This window comes from Lampetra fluviatilis, chromosome 29, assembly GCF_964198595.1.
Source record: "Lampetra fluviatilis chromosome 29, kcLamFluv1.1, whole genome shotgun sequence".
Classification (NCBI taxonomy): Eukaryota; Metazoa; Chordata; class Hyperoartia; order Petromyzontiformes; family Petromyzontidae; genus Lampetra; species Lampetra fluviatilis.
The window spans coordinates 10,477,931-10,497,860 of NC_136303.1; the positions used below are offsets into that span (position 1 = coordinate 10,477,931).

A 19,930-nucleotide genomic window follows, 5' to 3' on the forward strand; every position below is an offset into this window, starting at 1 on the left:
GAGGTCATAGAAGGCATCAGACTCATCGGGCTTGCCTGCCTCCCTCCATGGATGTTCATCTTCGGTGGGGGCATAAGTAACCACGACCACCACTCCTCGCCTCTGGTTGATAGGAAGGCGAGCCCAAAGCAGCCTGGGGCTTCCAGCTTCCCTAACCTCACCGCCACGCTCCCAAGTTCCATTCATTATTTTGTTCAGAAGAAGAGCCACCCCCTGTTGTTTGGCAGTCTCCTGCCCCAGAAGAGGACTGTCCACCTCTCATGGTGGCTGGAGCCAGAGCCGGTCCACCGGACCTCCTGAATACCACAGAGATCCAGGCGGTACCGGTCCAGCTCCCGACAGAGGAGTTGCAGCCTCTCCTCCGCAGTGAACGTTCGAACATTCCATGTGGCCACACATAGTGTTTTTTTGCTGTTTCTGGAGGAGCACTGAGGGTAAGATTTCAGTCTCCTGGTTCTGCCAAATGAGGTTTGGCCAGGAGACGTCATAGACATCTGTCCCCCCGGGGCCTCTGGCACAAGCTTATTAATTAGGTAGTTAATTGAAGGTGGAGGAGTAACCATTCATCGCATCCGTCCAGAGCCTGGCATTTGGCCGCTGTGGTGGTTACAAATGCCATGAGGGGTAAGGCCAATTTAAATGTTCCCTTCCCCCATGGCACTGCCCACCACAGCGTTGCCGTCCGGCACCACGAGGAGGTAAGGGGTTGTTTTTGCCGGACACACAAACACACACACATATACTGTACACACAGCTACAAACATATTCACAGATGCACGGGGTAATTCTTGATATCGCGCATGGAATTACAGACATCATTAACATGCCTGTCAGCAGCCGTAATTCACACAGTGCGAGCAAATTTATTTTCAGTGGCCACACAGGGCTCGGATGAACTGCATAATGTTAATGGCAGGGCTGTCCATGGGTCTGCGTCTTTGTGTTCAAAATTGTGTTACATGTGAATGGTTTGCAAAGAGGAAAGGGCTCGTTTCAAAGCAACACATTCTGCTTTTCTGATGATAAACAGCTCTGTGGTGGGAATATAATTCATACACTGGTCCTGACCTCATGCACATCAAGGTGTTATATGTGTATCCCACACTGCACTCTCCCCCAAATGTGATGCAGATATGTTGAAAACTAAGTCAAGCTATGCCTATAGTTGGCTCCTTTATAAATTTGGAGCAATGAAGGCCTGTACGTGTTTGACAATGCACTAAAATATAATAACCACATAAGTTATATATTGGTCAATCGGCAGGTCGCATACGGTGGAGTAGAGTGTGGCTAATCTAACCACCTCCCAGACATAGAGCCAGTGCGGAAGAGTAGGCCTTGTCAGCAGTGGCACGAGCAAGCAGTTGGCCAGGTTTATACAGGGGCTCCGCTAAAGCACGCGACGTCTTGGGCGTAGCACAGCGTGCAGCACCCCGATAGCCTGCATAACCGCGTCATTTCTGAGGCCATCGTATTATTTGAAATAGCAGCTCTCTTTAAATCACGGCCTGCCTGCCGGCCTGCCGAACACCCGCGGGGTCATGAAATGGCCCAGCGGCACGTGTACAGTGTGATCACGATGAGCGCCCTGTTACCTGCACCACCGCGACTGCCACCACAGCGAAGGTGGATTGAACGGTGCGATGCTTCCCGCGCATTACAATTTTTTTCATTTCACCGAGTAAGGCCCACTGAGCTATACAGCTTTTTTTCAGAAGCGATCTGGCCACCACAAATGATAGCTCATCGAAGTGGCTTATCATGTGGACGTTTCGAGCAGCCAAAAACTCTCGGCGCCTGTTTGCTAAATGTGGAGGGACAAACCGGAGGACCCGGAGAAAAGTTAACGCGCTCACTGGGAGAGAGAGATAGACACGCAAACTCCAAATATACAGGCGTCGGGGTTGGTATCGGACCCACAACCTTCTGTATACCAGGCGAGGTAGTTTACATATTGCAACCGTTACACCCAACACAGGCTCTCAACCTCCTGAGTGTGGACGTGACACTCGGTGGTGAATCCAAGGGGGGCAGAGGTGGGGGGGGCAATAGGGATGATCGCCCCCCCCCCCCCCGTGCTCCATCCTGAGATGCTGCAAATGTATACTTTATAGACGTTTACTTTGGACTCTATTTTAATAGTTTGAAATGGAGGGACCACCACCCCCACCTCTCTTTGGACGTCTCTCAACCTATCTGTGGTGATAGTGGAGTAGGGAGAGCTTAACTTGAACCACAATCAATCAACATTTTTATTGAATACCACGTGAGGGTCATGCTGTGCCAACATTGAGATAAAATCAACCGCAGGAGGTTGGAAACTCAATTCTTGGTCAGAGGTTAAGTCAGCCCATTATTCTTCTATAAATAGAATAATAAATACAATTTTGCGGTAAGTCTACGCATTTCTAAATTAATTGTCCGATGGGATGACTGTCCCCTTGCATAGGAATGTAGAATTTCCAACACTGCCTTAGTGACGTTCATGGTGATTGGCACACGCCTCATTACTGTGATCAGGGAGACACTTTATCTCTGTGCAGATGTGAAAATATTTCAGTGCGGACGAGAGTGCAATTTTCTGCCATTGTGCCGGTTTTGAAAATGGGAAATAAAGGAACAAAATAACTGTGCAGAAAAGCGCAGCGCGAATAATTTCCCGAGGCCCCAATGCACGTTCCAGTGTTTGTGCTGCGTAGCTTCTTCCTCCCTTTTAACATTCTACAAACACCGCCCGCTTCCTCTACGTTAAACTCGACTAAACCACGTCTGCCCCGAGAGAACATTGCAGAAGGATTTCCCCCTATAAAATAAATGCGTCCAAATCGAATCAAGAGGACATTTGGGATCCACGACATCCTAATAGCACAAGGTGATCGGAGGAGGCTATGTTTCACAGACGGGTAGAGTAGTCACTGGTTTAATGGTAGAAGGCGATGTTGCTATGTGGCATTACCCATTCAGGCAATACGCGAGGGATTTTAAAATATTGCCACTTTTTGGATGGCGACACCAGCACCCGTCTTTCTCCTCTTTTCGAATAACTTCACGAGATATTTAACGTCTGCAGTGAACTGATGGTAATTATTTGTTAATACACCCACAGTACTAACCAGAGCGGGCTGCTGCTGAGCTGGAACCAGACTTATGGACCTTTGCATCATTGACATCTAAGCGTAGAGGACGGGTAAATAAGGGAACCCAAGCATCACTGCTGATGAACCAGCGGTGAAATTTCCACATTCGTATGGCAGGACCCATTTCCTACATAGGGTAACAGCTACCCTTTACTCCCACAAAGCAGTTCATTTATTGACCCGTAAAGGATGATGGGCTGAATGAACCCCTGACCAGAATTTACTTACAACCATGGATTGGTTATGAAGCTGAATTAATTAAATGAAGTGAAATAAACTTACAATGAACTGGTTTATATATGCTACATATATTACATTCATGGTTGGCAATCCGTTAAATAAAACTGTGCTAAAATAATAACAAAATGCAATGTCCATGTAAATTAAACAATACACTTAACTTCGTGTTAACTTTAGGGACATGAGAGGTCAGTTTGAGTCATGTCTCATTGCGAGAGTTGGTGTAATTGAAAAAATGCTTCAATTAACACGAAGCCCGTGTTTTGCAACTTGAGCAATTGTAGCGAAGAATGCAGTAGTTTTCTACATTTATTTCTCAATAGTTTCACCATTAATACATTAATATTAGTGATCAATAAATTATCTTCAATTAGCCCATCCCAACACCAAAAAAAAACAATAAAATCTAAAATCAACATTAAATATTGTTCACAATTTTGCCATCTAAATAAACTAATATGTACTCTTTGGTTCTTTCGGTAAAGTCAAAATAGGGAGAAAAATAATCGATCACGACGTTTCGATCGCAACACAAGCAATCGTCTTCAGGTGCGACAACCACAGCAAGAAAGAACTGCTGAAGTAGGCGATAAATCTGCCGTTGCACGAGGTTATATAGGCCTCGGCAGTAGGGGGGGAGAGAGAAGGGGGGGAGGAGGCAGGGCAGAAAGTGGAAGATTTAACTAATACGTGTGTTCCTTAACTTTTCCTTCAATGCACAAATTATTAACAATTTAAGTCGCCTTAAAAATATATATTGCAATAATTAAACTGTTGAAGGTATCACCGTATATGTTTCTGTGCATTTACAGAGGAGTATAAGTAGTCGGTATGGATGCTGCCACGGTGGTGTAACTGCACTTGCAATCCAGAGGTAGCCTGTTTTACATCCCGGTGTGCCAGTTGCAAACATGGGCAGCCTTTTACCTCGCAGTATCATAGACACACCACAGTTAGTCGATCATCATGTCGTGCGTGCTGGGATAAAGTGTGTGGAATCCCACCAGTGTGGAAGAGGAGGCCAAAAACCCTCCAGAGGTGCTCTCCAGATCTCTCTCTCGCAGAGACCTTTCTGCTTACAGTGGCGTGAGCAAGCAATTTAAGTCCTGCACCTTTACCTTTAACCTTTCACATCGCCCATATACATGCATATACTGTACATTCCTGACAAGTTCTTATATGAGCACATAGCTGCTGGTATATTAACAATGCATGCATTGCTTTACATTTGTAGTGGCTGTGAATGTCACTGTGTGGTGCCGGGCTTGTGAGGCCACAGCGGATATTATGTTGTCATTATGTGTAGCCCGTTTACTGGGCGTAGTACCAGCCCTAGCTTGGGTGAGCACTGGTTAGCACAGAGGCAACACGTACAGTGTGTGGTGCGGGCTCCCAGTGAGGGAGCGAGAGAGTGTCAGCCAGCCAGGGTTACGTTGGGGCATGATACGCTGGTTGACCTGCCGACACGTGACCGGATGATAATGGAGGGGGGCCACCGGTGGACGGGAGCTGCTGGGTGGTCACGTGGTATAGAAGAGCTCTCGGGAGCCTTTGGGAAAGGGCCAGAGAGATCGAGAAGGTGGGCGGGGCGAGAGGTGGAGCCAGCCCCAGCCCGGGCCTATATAAGGGGCCCCGTGTGGGGCTCGGGGTTCTTGACTGTTGGTGAGTGAAGATACACGTCGGGTTGAAGAAGCCTCTAGCCACGCAGTCCGGGACCCAGCTCGTGGTCGGACCGGGATAGCGGGACCGTGTCTAGTTTTGCCGTAGGTTAGATGGCCGTTCAATTTGTCATGTTGTGTTGAGTTGATGTAATAAATAGTGTTGCTCCCAGACAACGTCTGCGACTTAGTGGGACTCACTACACATTTCCTTAATGCCCCATTGCCTATGGCCTTCATTCGGCTGCTATTGCATACTGTATATGCTTACGGGAATGTGCAACTCATTCGGAATGTAAAATTATTCTTATAATTCCTAGTGGAGCATGTGAACGACATGAAATACTGAGCATAGGTCATAGCCAGCGTGTTTGCAATGTCAAACAAGTGTTGGATGGCACTCATCTCAATTGATGGTCCTGAACCAGAAGTGGAAATTCCACACTATTAAAGCAGGTACCAGACTTTCCCCAACCTGGTATCAATTTTACCTACCCTATAAGTATGATTGGTTAAGTCATTCCAAACGAGATTTAACTCGTGAGCTTCCATTTATAAAATATATATTACTCTTATTGGATGAAATACTGAACATAAAACACAACCTACTGTAATGAAAATGATATATGTGATATAAATTATTACAATAAAATAATGGATGTAATATTAAAAAAGCTAAATACTCTATCTTTATGACTTTAGATAGTGTCATAGTAGTTTAAATAATTGAAAACTATAAACAACAATGAAAATGTCATTCATTTCTCAATTGGCTGTCTTGCATCGCACGCAATCTCAAAATATTTAACGGCTTGGTATCTATAGTAATACGAATTATATGATTTATACTTCCGAATATGTAATTGAGTGATGTATTATTCAAAACGTTATTTATGTTTTTCATCCTATCATTGATTGTGCTTTGCCCTGTAAAACTAATCATGCAAATAATTAAAAATTATGCCAAATAAATTTAGAAATCAAGTAATTCTAATAAAAGCCACTTGTTAAGAAATGTTTCATTGTTTACTAGGCATAGCAAGTAATATTTGTTTTTTTCGAACTTAAACATCGCCTATTGGACTCACTGGGAACTGAGGTATAGGCAGATTTGTGAAAAGGTTGGATATGTCAACATTTCCACTATGCCCCAATACCACACGAGGTGTGGGATATTAATCTTAATTTTAGAACTTTCGTGACTGCAGGAATTATTATTTGTTTCTTTCGGTTAAGTCACGTCTAAAGATAAAATTATAAATTAAATTAAATAATAGAATACGACGTTTCGATTGCAACACAAGCAATCATCATCAGGTATAATGAAATAGCGACATAAAATCTAACCAGAAAACTATAGACAGACATATTAGCAGACAGATATCACCAAGATACATAGCGAGAGCAACACAGGTAACAGAGAGGGGTGATCGTGTGGGATATTCATTGTTCAGGGTGGATATGTGATGGTCGGATATGGGGCTTTGCACAGGATAGGTGTTCATGATTTGAAGCTAATGTCATATAAGCCCAAGAGATAAGCCCAAAGAAATATCAGTAGTTTGTAGCTCATCAAGGCTCACAGTTGAGAGATATCAACCAGGGGTTAATGATCACCATCACCAACAACATCATCATTTCTCTGGGATGAGTACAATGACAACTACCTGGCGAGGCTGCACCACTTCGTAGGATGTCAATAGTGGTTGTCCTGAGCAGTTGCTCTATACGGGAGGAATGGTTCCTGCCATGGGAATGTGGAATTCCCACCACTTGTTCAAGCTCACCAACTAAGATGATCACGTATCTTAATGTGTGAGAGAAAGGGACAATTTCTATTGAGTGATGTATCTGATTTTAAAGGTACATGTCGAAAGGAATCGGTCGTTTTTGATGTTAGCAATATTTCTATTTATTTCTCTGCTCAAATGCACGATGGGAAAGCACTCCTCACTGTCAGTGGCTTGGAGCCAGTGCTGGAGAATTTGACAACTTGGCAATAAACATCTCTGTGCTCAAGTTACAAACATTTCTCATTACATTTCATGTTGTGTTTGGCGAGTCGGAGAATACCGAGGAGGAACGAGTCCTGCTGAGGAACTGATAATGGGCTCATCATTATCTATCTCGGTGCCGAAGTGTCCAGCAAACACAATCAAGCGCCTTGCGCTCCTCAAAGAAGCACAAACTTTGCTACACTTTCTCTCGCATTATCCTGCAGTGCCAATAATTACGTCTTGAGTTTTTTTTTCCAACAGGAAAACAACTTCTGGATGAATAATGCATATGTGTAGAGACAGCGAAAGACAGCATTTATTAGCATACTTAACATTGTGATGTGACTCTATGGTATATATTATTTAAGTCTATTTTCATTTCACTGTCCATTCTCATGTTATCTGAATAAGCATATGAAATGGATTCGTCCAAAATATTAAGTGGACAATGTCTCATTTACGTATAAGGAATGCTTGTTATAATTGATTGTAGTTTGGAAGAGTCGAATTGTAATATGTTGTGTTAATAGATGGATGGTTGAGGTAAGACTAATGTTATGTTTTACCGTTTGAGTCAGATAGCTGGACTTGAACAAAGTAAACGAGAAAATAAGTGTTTGCTCTTTGAATGTACGTATGTTGAACTTCTTTCACACCGTACGTAGCCAATCATGGTAATTGGAGGTGCTGGTGAAGGATAATTTAAACACAAAAGCGGTTCTGAAGACATTAGTTTTCAATCTAGATGATTTGAAAATGCATAGCTTCAGTGGCTTCCTAATATCGTAAGGAAGAGCATTTCAGATGGCAGCAGAAGCGCATTTGAAAGCGCATGATACAGTGACCGTCTTTGTTCGATGGTTAGCCAAAAGCCACTGCGAGGATGACTGGAGTTCGCGTGATGGTTTTTGCCCCTTGACAAAATCAGCAGGGTATTGTGGTTAATTTATGGTAAGCACTTTGCCTTGAATGAGTGCGACCTCACAATGTATTTGTTCGGCAACCGAAAAATAGCCACTGGTGGGGAAGATCCGGAATCTAGTCACAGGATGGGGTGTAAGCAACTTGGAATCGGGAAGAGGCGGCTACAATAGGTGGGACATATGCACAGGATGGAGGAGGGCAGGTTCCTGACAAGAGTAAGTGAAATGGTGCTCAAAGGGATGCTGAGAGCAGAGCTTGGGGGAGTGGATATTGGCTGTGCCAACCATTGTGGGCTTCGATAGAAGGAAGAAATAAATGTGCAGTGTAAATGGCATCGGCAGTGTTATGCCGAACGCCCTTTGTATAAATCACGAAATAATTAATTTTATTTCCTGATATCATAGTCGAATTTAAAACACCGAATAAGTCATTGCATTACAAAGTTTCCATACTTCACCAAATCATTTTTACTATTTGATTATCATATACATTACAATATGCATGGACATACTCGTTAAATGCATTCATAGTACTGAGGATAAATTAGATGCATTCGTAAAAATGCCTACTCTTTCATAAATATTAAGCTCCCAACATCCTTAACCCTAAAAATTATTGATGAGCTTTCTTCAAACAAAAAAAAGGCTTCGCATTTTTTTTCATACAGTGCAGTTTTTCTTTTTCAATACTAAACGTGAATATTTCAATTTTTATGCTTTGGGCAACTGCTGCTAATAGCGGGGCTATCACATGTGCCCAAAGGTGACTTTCATCCCCTAAGAAATATTAAATTATCCTATCCAATTATAATATTCACAGCCTGAGATTTCTGAGTGTGATTACGCCTAAGAGTTCTCAGACTCTAGGATGTTTGTCAAAAAATATATAGATTTATGAAAAAAATTGAGGCAACTTTTCAATGTTTATTTTATTTCTGTCCACAGCTGCACCGAAACAGCCAGTTATTACGGGATATGATGGAGTCCTAATGGAAGGAGACACCATCCAGCTCACCTGTCAATCAACTGGAAGCAAACCGGCTGCCAACATACGCTGGTTTAAGGGAAATCAGGAGCTCAAAGGTACGTAAGAAAATTATTATTATCTTCCATAGGTTGCGGCACATATTCAGCTAACCTGCAATAGAAATAAAATGCACAGGTCGTCTCTCATAGGTCAACCCCAAAGCATCGACATGTCTCCTGCTCAAATCAGCATTGAGCAGTGCTCGTCTCCAACAGGGGTTTCCCCTTCCACATTCTCACGACGGGGACAAGTACATCCAGCTGATCACTGTTGACTTCTCATTATGTGAAACTAATGTATTCGTATTCTTTTATTGTTATTATGTTTTTCTATCTACGTGACTTTACCGAAATAAACATTGAACATAGAATATACTTTGCTCGACCCTGGAGGGATGGATTTGATGAGTTGATCCACTACTGGGATTCAAACTCATGCCTTCTACTTGCAAGTTGAGAGGCGTGACAGTGAAAACCAGGTGGATACAAGTGCTTTGTCCAAGTTGAATATAATATTGGTGACATGATGACAATGATGATGATAATTATGTCAATGCTTGGATTGAAAATGGACACTCATACAATACGACTGCATACCTCTGTGAACAAATGCAACTATCTCACTTGTGAACCCTATGGACAAGTCACTGTTGAATTATTCCAGCAAAGGAGAATGTTTAACATTCGCTTGCTGTTAGTGTCATGCATTTTAATAACACTGCTGTGACCTTGAATGCCCTGCTCCTGAAATGCAACTAATATCCAAACATAAAGAGTGTTATTTACTGTTATCTAAAGTCATGTAATGTCCATTATATCCGGAAGGGCACAGGGTATAATTTAATTGTCTATAGCACACCATTAACACAATGTTCGGCTTAAGGAATATATGTAGGCCACTGTGCATTGAAGGTCTTATCTTCCATATGCACCACAAGGAGAAGGCTGACATTTTCAAGTGGCCTAACAGACTAGTTTTTGATACTTGTTACGAAGTAAATATGTCCAGTGTCAAAATATGTATTTCCACAGCTGCCAAGCAATTTTAGCACTCCTCATCAAATAAATTATTGGAAATCAACAGTGGTTTTCCAATACAGAGACTGGCCCCCACCTTCTAAAATGAAAAAATTGCACTGCTGACTCAAGCTTCCCCATAGAGAGGAGCACTGTTTCCATGGATGGGAAACGGACAGCGTCCGTTCGGACGCTGTCTTTCCGCCAGCCCTGTTCGTAACCTGAGGATGGCTGCTTGCGTTGTGGCCGAAACGTTGTGAGAATTTAATTTTATTATGTTTTATTTTTATTATTTTAGTATTTCCCTTCTACGTGACTTTACCGAAAGAACCAAGAAGATGAATCCCTGCAGTCACGAAAGTTTTAAATCGAAATTTAGATAGCACAGAGCAATTGCTGAGATCCCTTTGAGTGGCCTCTGGTTCACCAATAGTAGAGGGCAGCACTTCCCACTCACTCTGCAGATGAGAGTGAGATTCGTCGCATAGTCACAGCGACATTTAAAATCTTAGAGCTGTATATGTAATTTGTCTTATCGTCCATTGGATTGACTTGCCTCGATCACGGAAATGTAAAATTTCTACTGCTGGTTCTGGCCACCAATGGATTACAGCACTGTCTGTCACTCATATGAGCACGAGAGTGCTTTTGACTTTGGTTTATTTGTAAAATTGCATCAAACTTACTTGGCCTGGTGGAATATGTGAGGGTTGCATTAGTGACAATAGCTAACAAAGCATTGTTTTCAAAGACGTATGGTGACATTATTGTCTGATTAAAAATAATCAAAGCCAGTTATCACAGTCTACCTTCATCCGCTACCATCAGTCAGTGCGTGTTCAATAATCGTGCACAGTACTATGGTGTAAGGGAATATAAACGCTTTTTTCATATAAACAATCCATATAAAACTCAGCGTGGTGTAGGAGATAACGAACAATTAACTATTCTAACATGGCAGGATCTTAAACCCCTCACGATCAAAGTATTTTATGTTGTTCAAGGCTTGTAAGGTGAGAATTCATTAAATTGACGTTCCTGGGCAAGGACATTTTGATCATTCTCTCTCAGAAGAGGAATGAAGGAACATGGCCTTCTTTAGGACAGTCCTGTCTGTATGATTGTTTGGAGTGAAGCAATATTGCAAGCGTAACTTTTTCTGGCCCCTTATCAAAATAACTCTACTAAAAACGTGTTTTTTTACCAAAACAAAAACTGTTGCATTCAGAAAATGCTTATTCACAAAACTTAGTTAACAAATGTAGACCCAACAATTTGTTTATTATGATGCCCACGAAGTACTTGTTTCATTGCTATGGAAAAATATCTGTTTACATTTTGTTTCTTCAATAATTGGGGGTGCCACGGTGGCGAGATGTTAACTACATCGCCTGGTATGCAGGAGATCATGTGTTTGATCCCGACCCTGCCACCTATATGTTTGGAGTTTACATGTTCTCCGTGTTCTCCGTGTGGTCACGTGGTTTTTTTCTGGACCCTCCGGTTTTTCCCTCCACATTTAGAAATGTGGGTTCAAAGTATTTGGCTGCTATAATTTTCCACATGATAAGCCACTTCGATGAGCTATAATTTGTGGCCAAGTCGCTTCTGAAATAGAGCTATATAGCTCAGTGGACATTACCTGGTATAATAAATAGTTTAGTTCAGTTTTCATTATGCAGACACTCCCTACAGCGTATTCAATGTATATTTTAATTGGACGGATATCACACTACTTAGAGATTGACTCATAGTCATCCATCCATGCATGGCAAAGCATGCCCGAAAATATCCAGATAAATTTACGATGGCACAAAACACATTGCAAGCATAAATTAATGCGTTAAGGTGCGTTCAGAAGCCAGAATCCACGAGCATGATTGTACTGTAGCGTGGTGTGCAGAAAAGTGTGGAATATAAACATTAGATAGATCTGATGCTCCGTTCAACAATAAGTCAAAATAAAATACAATAGAATTTTGATCCAGACAGCTGGCACCATTGTCACTTACAATAATAAAGTTGTGAGTTCAAAGCTTATGTGTGTATTGAATCGGTCCATAATTCCTCTGGGATAAAAAAAAGTTCCACTTTATATGACATCAGCAGCGGTTGTCCTTTGGATAATATGGTCCCACACTATAATGTGGCATTGACACCAATGGTCTGAGGTCCAGAAATGATGAGCCTGACCACACGCGGTCAATAACATAATTTTCATTTATTTTGTGGGAATTTCTTTGGATTTGTCTTTCGTTCATTCTGCTTGGTGTTTGCAGTGAGCATCCTGCATGCTGTGAATATACTGAACGTGGTCAGCCTTCAAAGTGTGATGTTATCTCAGAAGTGGCTTTTGAAACTGGGCCCTTCGTGGAATAAGCACGAGTTAGGCATAGGGTGTCCTTATTTGTGCGGCACATACATTACAGAGCAAATGTCCCATTGATAATGAGCCTCTTACCAGTGAATGATTGCACATTTTATATCCGGCTCGTTACTATTACACAGAAAAACATTGTCTTCGTACTGCCAACACTGCTGTCTCTAGAATATCAAACGTTTGCAATTGCAATCCAAATACAACATTTCAGTCCAATATTTCTCTGAAATATCCATGTCTGTTCTGCTCATATTAATACCATTTCAATGGTACATTTAATTTCCCATTTTTAACATGTATTGTACATGTCGTGTATTCAATGAGAGTGTTATGAATGTGTTCATTGTTGTTGCATACAATAGTGGAGATAGCTATATCTGCCTGGCTGGAAGGTGCTGCTTGTGGGGTGATTGATCGCAAAACTGGAAGGTTCTGAATTCATCCCCAGTCGGGGGGTTTGACTTAGCCTCACATCCATCCAAGGTCAATACTGGAAGGTAAATGACAATGTAGAATTTCCAACAATGACTTAGGACCAACCCAGTGGAATGGAGTGCTGCCCCAATGCTGGTTTAAACAAGGAGAGATGTTCTACTCAGCGTAAACATGTATACGAATACATTCAACCTGGGGTGCAATTGAGGTACCGTTGTTAGCATTCTGCACTATGAACCGATTTCACCTGAGTTAGATTCCCAGCCATGGCGAACATCAGTGTTGAATGATATCAGAGCCTATGTTGCTCTCTCCCCATTCATCAATCCACACTGACCAGCATAGTGAAGTATGGTCAAAGAAAGCCCTACTATTGGCTTGCTTTAGTTAAATGACAATTTTATATGATACTTTGTGATGTTTTTCAGGACAAATTGCTTCCTTTGATGCTTTAAATTAATTCCACACATTTATTTGTTTCCTCCCATACACAACAGTAATGTGTTTCAGCTTTACAATACCACCATATGTGGCGCATACAGATGGTGTTTTTTTGTACTGTGATGAAACTCTATGTGCACAACCCACGACAATATTCGTCTACCAATTGTGCTCCACAGCAACGCATAATGAGTTTATATACAACATTGCTTTTGGTGTTGAACAGGGCCTTCATTGTTTGGATGGGGTGCTCTTGCCAATAACATCGGACAACCCAGCAGCATTTGTTTAAAAAGCCTGTGAATGTCAAAACCGGTGTAGAGTTTGCTTTCTAGAACAAACGGTGCGGGTAAAATGTATTCCATATATATTTTGTATGAAGAGTTACATTTTATTTGTACGTGCTTCCTCCACCCTAGGTCAGAGGCGTGAAAAAAAGGACAGCAACAAGAAAACGTTCACCGTGATCAGCACCGTGAACATCACAGTGGAGTGGGTAGACAACATGACTCCAGTGAGATGCCAGATGGACCACCCTGCCTTGAGGACAACTCCGCTGCAGACTTCACAGGATCTCCACGTTCAATGTAAGAACTCATTCAAGGAATGAATGTCCCATAACAACGCGATGAAACTTAACAGGTTGGATCGAATCGTTTCTCAGGCTCATGCTATCATCGTTCTTGACGAGCGAGGTGATCGGGTGGCTCAGAGGTCAGAGCCCCAAGCCGGCACCTATGAGAGCCTGGGTTTGAATCCAGGCAGCAGCCTGTGATTAAACCAGGTCCTCAAGTGCGGCTCACAAACGACCGCACAATAAAACCATCAAATTAAATTTCGTTCTGTACTTAATGTGGATAAATTCCATCTTCCTGTCAGTTTGACTGTCATGCAACGAAGGGGGAAGTTCTACCCTTTACTGTGTGTGGACCGTGGTTCACTTGAAGGGATCTCGAGAGGTAGCTCTGTGGTATCCACTTCTGTGGACTGCACTTCAAAAAGAAGGGTTGCATTGTCCCATAAGAGATCCCAAAGGACACTTCTTCTTGTGAAGTGACAGTGATAGCACAATTGGAATGAGAATAGGCGGAAAAACACAAAATAATTCTTGATGCGTTCCGATGCTGTTGGCAGGTTGGGTCTTGGGAATTTCCATCGAATCTGCAGTAGCTTTGTAGTCGGAGTGCTTGGGCCTGATTCATGTAGCTACTTTGGAGGTCATAATTTCCATCTAGTGCCGGGAATTCCACAAAAGCATAAAAACAAATGCTATATTCACCAGGTCCCTTGACTCACAAAGGTTGCTGTAGGGGAGGGGGTGATGGGGTCATAGTATCACTTTGTGTGAAGTCAATAATATCTCCTGGCATTGGAAAGTGAAATGTCTACCACTAGCCACAGCTAGATATGAGCACCACTATATTGAATATTTTAGCAGGGTCACACTTGGTCTCCAATATTGTCGCCATTTTCTAAGAGAAATTAAAAAACTAACCTGCAATCAACGTGATGTCGTTCATGTGGACATACACTGATGAGAACGAGCTGAGTAAACGTGAAATTCCTACCACTCGGCCTGGGTCGTGAATGGAAATGAGCACCACCCCATGCTCATTTTATAAGGTGGACAATTTCACTCGTTTGGCATGGGGCAATGACATCACGGTCCATCGACTGTGGTCAAACGACAGGTCTTTTTTTTTCCCTTTGACTTTGGTGAACTACATGAGCGAGGTTGTGTCCCTTACGAATTGCAAGGTTTGGCGGGGGCAACGTGAATCCCAAGTGTGGCTCTGGAAACGGTGCCAGACGCGCTGAGACTCCATTATATCAACGTCAAAGTGGCTCCCTGCTCCAGAGAGCGATGGGGGAGCCCGTGCTCATCTCCATCAGTGGCCCTGAGCCAAGGAAATTCTACAATTCCGGGATAACTTCTACAATTACATTCTACAATCTCAGTGGCCAATCAATATATACCATGGCCATCGTTCACATATCACGACGTGATCTTCATCTTGCTGACCTCCAGAAGGGATGTTGGCCTATTCGAACCCCAAACAGGATTTGAACCTGCGACCAGAGCACCACGCAACCAGATGTATCTTATCAAACGCTGCTATAAACAAGGCCCTAAACAACTTGTCTTGTTTTGCAGATAAACCAAGACTGGTCATAACACCCTCCAGCGATATATTTGAAGAAGGAGACACAATGGAATTAAGTTGTATTGCCACAGGAAACCCCAAGTAAGGATGCCAGATTGCTTTTTCAGATAACGCACAGCTTGAAACTTTATCTGGAGATAAACCGATTACACTCCCAGAGTGAATCAAACGAAGAATGAGATGAAAGTCTGATGAAGATTTCATTGAAACTTGCCATAACTGATTTCGAACATCATCTGTATATTGTCTACAGAAAAATGCTCAGGTTTACACATCAATAGGACTTTATTGTTTGAAGTTTGAAGTGATATTCATTCTGATGGCATATATGAAATATATGAATATGCAATTATTTGGAGTTTACATATAAGAGTGTGCAGATGCCACGCAATTTCAAACAGCGACTATATATTTTTTCCCAAAGATGCTGCGAGTCCAAATTTAAATTGTATTTCTCATGAGCAATTATTTTCGAAAGACGCACAGCAGTCTAATGCTATCGCTGCTTTTATATGCAAATGATTAATATTCATACGTGTGCCAAAACATAAAGCATATCAAACTACTTTATGTGTTTCTTGGCTTGCTATAAATATGATATTGTGTGTGTATATATATACACTAAGGATTCGTTTTGGATTAAGCAAAAAAATATCAGAATTTTTTTTAGGACAATTTTGGATCTTGTTCAGATTTTCAGATTATTTACATGACAAGCTGATTTTAAAAGTGATGTTACCCCGATGTCACGTGATATCACTGTTAATTGGTAATTCTCGGAAGTGACATCAAGAAAGTGCTGCTACCCCCTGTCATGACTTGTTTTCGGATCAATTCGAAATAAGGAAATGGAACGTCCAAAATGTTGCACTTACACTCAACTCTCAGATTTTTTTCGAATTCATTTGAAAACCGTGAAAACATCGCTCAGATATATATGTGTATAAATAGATGTGTGTGTAGGGCTGAGCGAGGGACAGTGTATAGTGTGTTGGGTACAGGACTATGCTGTAATCCCACATGGATTCAATTCTCAGCCGTGTATTTGTTCCTAGAATGGACCTTCCCTAGGTCGACTCAACCTTTAATAAGTACATGGTGTGGTGTGTAAACATCAAACGCTCGAGAGAAAAAGGTGGCCAGGCACATTGCTGACCACTCAACCCTTTTGTGTGCTGTTCCAGACTGTTCAGGTGCTTGCTGAGAGGGTGAGCTCTAGTCAATCAGGCTAATTGTGGAGTCTGCGTGTGCGTGTGCTTGTTTAGGCAACTCACAATTCTATATTCTGTTGGGAAAAGAAAAACCTAACACAGTCAAAAAGGCAGTGTTATTGTTGGAAGTGGTTGAGTTTTTCTCACGTCCATGCACCCCACTGCCAACGTGGTATCACAAAATATGTTTGGTTTAATATTATCTGGTATTAATTATCAACTTGTGACATTGAGACAGGCACTAATTAGGGCTGATGAAACCCTACCGCCACTCAATAATGGTGCAGTTTTATCCAAGTGCACTGTATGCTGTAAATTAAGTGTATAATCAGGCCATTCAGTGTTAATCGGAGGGTATTTTTTCGTGATAAACAGCATACACCTTGCAAATAATAAATTAATTTGGCCAGGTGGTGTGGTGACAAACACCCAATGGTGGGATCACCTCTTAAGCCCTTCTGGGTTGTCCTGTATAGATACTAGTCTCTGCTATAGGAATGTGGAATTGACTTGATTCATGGGAGTAGCAACTGTTTCCCAAGATGTGTTTTTTTATCCAAAGTACATTCAATAGGAATGTACACGAAGTCCCCAATAAGTCCTGCAATTTTCTAAGTCTGAGTAAAACGTTAGGCGTCCTGCCAAGCTTTAGCTAACATGTCCATCTCCTAATCCTCTTACGTTCAGCCCAAGCTCCATTCAGTGGGCGAGGAGAGATGGAGAGATGCCCGATCGAGCCAGGATTTTGGGGAACAAACTGGTAATCACCGCTCTCAACAAAACGGACAACGGGACATACAAGTGTGAAGGTTTCAACAACATTGGCCATTCTGCGGAGGAGTACACTCTATACGTGCGCGGTGAGTGCTGCATACCAACGCATGACCGAACGGCTACCAGTATTACCTTGTCCTCATTTAAAGACACTTCAGCAAACGTGATACTTCTCATACGTACGAGAACTATGCTTTTGAAATGTGTGCAAACACATCAGGATGATCTTTGCTAGAACCAACTCACATTGCCGATGATCTCGATTGCATCAAGCAGTTTTGTATGTGTGTGTGTGTGCGTGCGCGTTACTTTAATGTGAGCCTTCGACACATCACGTGGCCTCAAAATTCACCTGGACTGGCACAGGCGCCGTGGTGACGTCACCGGTACTTAGTGACGAATAGCGGGTATTGGTGTTGGTTACTGGAATATGTGTACGTCAGTATTTGCACAGACGTAAAACAAGATAGCTCATGCTACATTAGTGCACCTGCAACCATCGTGATTCGTAACTGACTTTTGGGTTAGCCTACAATGATCTGACCAAGTTTGTGCCGTTAAGACCCTCCACCACCCAAAATAATAAAACAAATGAAATTGTCACGTGCACACGTGTTTGCCGTGCCAGTTGTTGTTTCAGCTCACTGGTGAGCTTGAAGAAACAATATCTCAACCGTTTTTAGCAATATGATGTTGCACTTGAAATCATCAGAGTGAGAGATCAAGGTTGTCAAATTAAAATCCAGGCACAGCACTCTACAGTTCAGTCATAGTACTGTACGATGCTGGAAATGATTCAGATTAAACTACTCTGAAAATACCAAACAATTACAAGTAATCAGTAATGAGAAATAATGTACGTTTGTAAGTAACCCTTGCAAGCGTGCAATATTGTGCAATGAGCAATGTTAAAGATTATATAACATGTCAGCAACGATTTACCTCTGATGTGAAATTAGAACGTCGATGTGCAAGCACAGTTTCACAAGTTCTTGCACCACATGGATGCTGCTTACATGAATGATTGATGGTGGTGGCACACAGAGTTAAAATATCAGCTCTCGTATAAATCACGTCAAACTGTTAAAATAGCAAAATGGGATCACACCCTTGGGGCGTGAAATGTAAATCAAGACAAGTGTTCACCAATGTAAGACCAACTTTGCAATGTCTCCTAATTACAATCTCTTTATTTACTCAACTTTCCCAGTGCGAGTTTCCTGCAGGAGTTGTTTTGATATATATAGTAAGCAGCGTCACGACTGGCATTCCGAATAAAGAACTCAACTGACAGTTAGAAGGTTACAAATACCAACTCAACCTCGAGATAAACTCTTCCCATCAGCTATCTGGGATCGATACAATTAGTACCACTCTGTGACATTAACAGTAATTTTAGTAAGAATGGACTGCATTTTGCCATAGGGACGTGGAGTTTCTACGACTGACTTAGGGCAGCCAACACATATGAGATGGATACTCCTATTGAAGTTTCTTCACATTAAACTGTGGGGGTTACTCCGCACTTCAGAGTCACGGTCATCTACGTCTGTAAAATATTGCGCGCATTGGAAATTGCATAAATATTATCATTACAAGTTATCATTCCCAAATGCACAGATAATCAAATTGGGTTGTGATTATCAACATAATCATTCACGTGTAGTTCATCAACAAAGGGGGAAATGTTTACCCTCTCAAATGCGAATCGGGTAGTGACCATCTCCATTGGTATCCCTTAGCCAATGGTGAATATTACGCATTCCTGTGGAAAAATAAGGTTATTTACCATAGGACAATGAATGATGACTTCCCACCAAGGGGTACTCGTGGTATTAGTGCAGGAGAGATCAATGAGCACCTTAAATTATCACGTTTGGCTATGTACGGTGTGAAAGAAGTTCAATATGCATACATACAATGGCTCGTGACCAGGAATTTCATTTTTACAGTCCCGTTATGAGCCAATAATTCTGACCACAACAATTCTTGGCCAGTTCTCTGTGCTGTGAATTCCGGATCAACGTCTTGCATCTCATAAACTCAGCATTAAACACACACAAACACATGCATTACTATCATTTGAGCTCCAAATAATAAAAATGCAAACTTACTGTTGTTGTTGCTGCTGATATTATATTATTCTCATTTCCAATTAATTGTTTGCAAACATTATAAAATAAAGTTGGTTTCTTTATCACACTTCCATGGTCATCCATTTGAATAAACTTTGGATCAGCTGGATGTTAATATATCAGCTTTTAAAAATCTAATTTCTCTAGGCTACATAAATTAGAGTATATGCAAAAGTAATATGGTGTATTATATCACACAAGTCGTAAGTAATCTTCTTGTGGGAAGATAAAATTATGGTTGTGCATAAATAATGACCGTAAAAGAGGCTTATGTGACCAGCTTCCTCCATGTGCGGTACAGTTTAATGTTTGCAAAGTTACAAATTGAATAATTTTAATGACATTGGTTACTTCCTTTATATTATATGACCTTTACTTACAAAAAAAGTAC

General features: G+C 41.7%; 1 protein-coding gene across 2 annotated transcripts in view; it reads left to right on the plus strand.

Moving 5' to 3' along the window:
* Positions 1–19,930, plus strand: part of LOC144943006 (cell adhesion molecule 2-like) — a 131,700-nt gene that overhangs the window by 97,445 nt on the left and 14,325 nt on the right. For both annotated transcript variants that reach the window (XM_078870128.1, XM_078870129.1), the window contains exons 4-7: positions 8,901–9,038; positions 13,674–13,841; positions 15,410–15,500; positions 17,318–17,490. In XM_078870128.1, the coding sequence (XP_078726254.1) occupies positions 8,901–9,038; positions 13,674–13,841; positions 15,410–15,500; positions 17,318–17,490 (570 nt within the window). The remainder of the gene's footprint in view (positions 1–8,900; positions 9,039–13,673; positions 13,842–15,409; positions 15,501–17,317; positions 17,491–19,930) is intronic.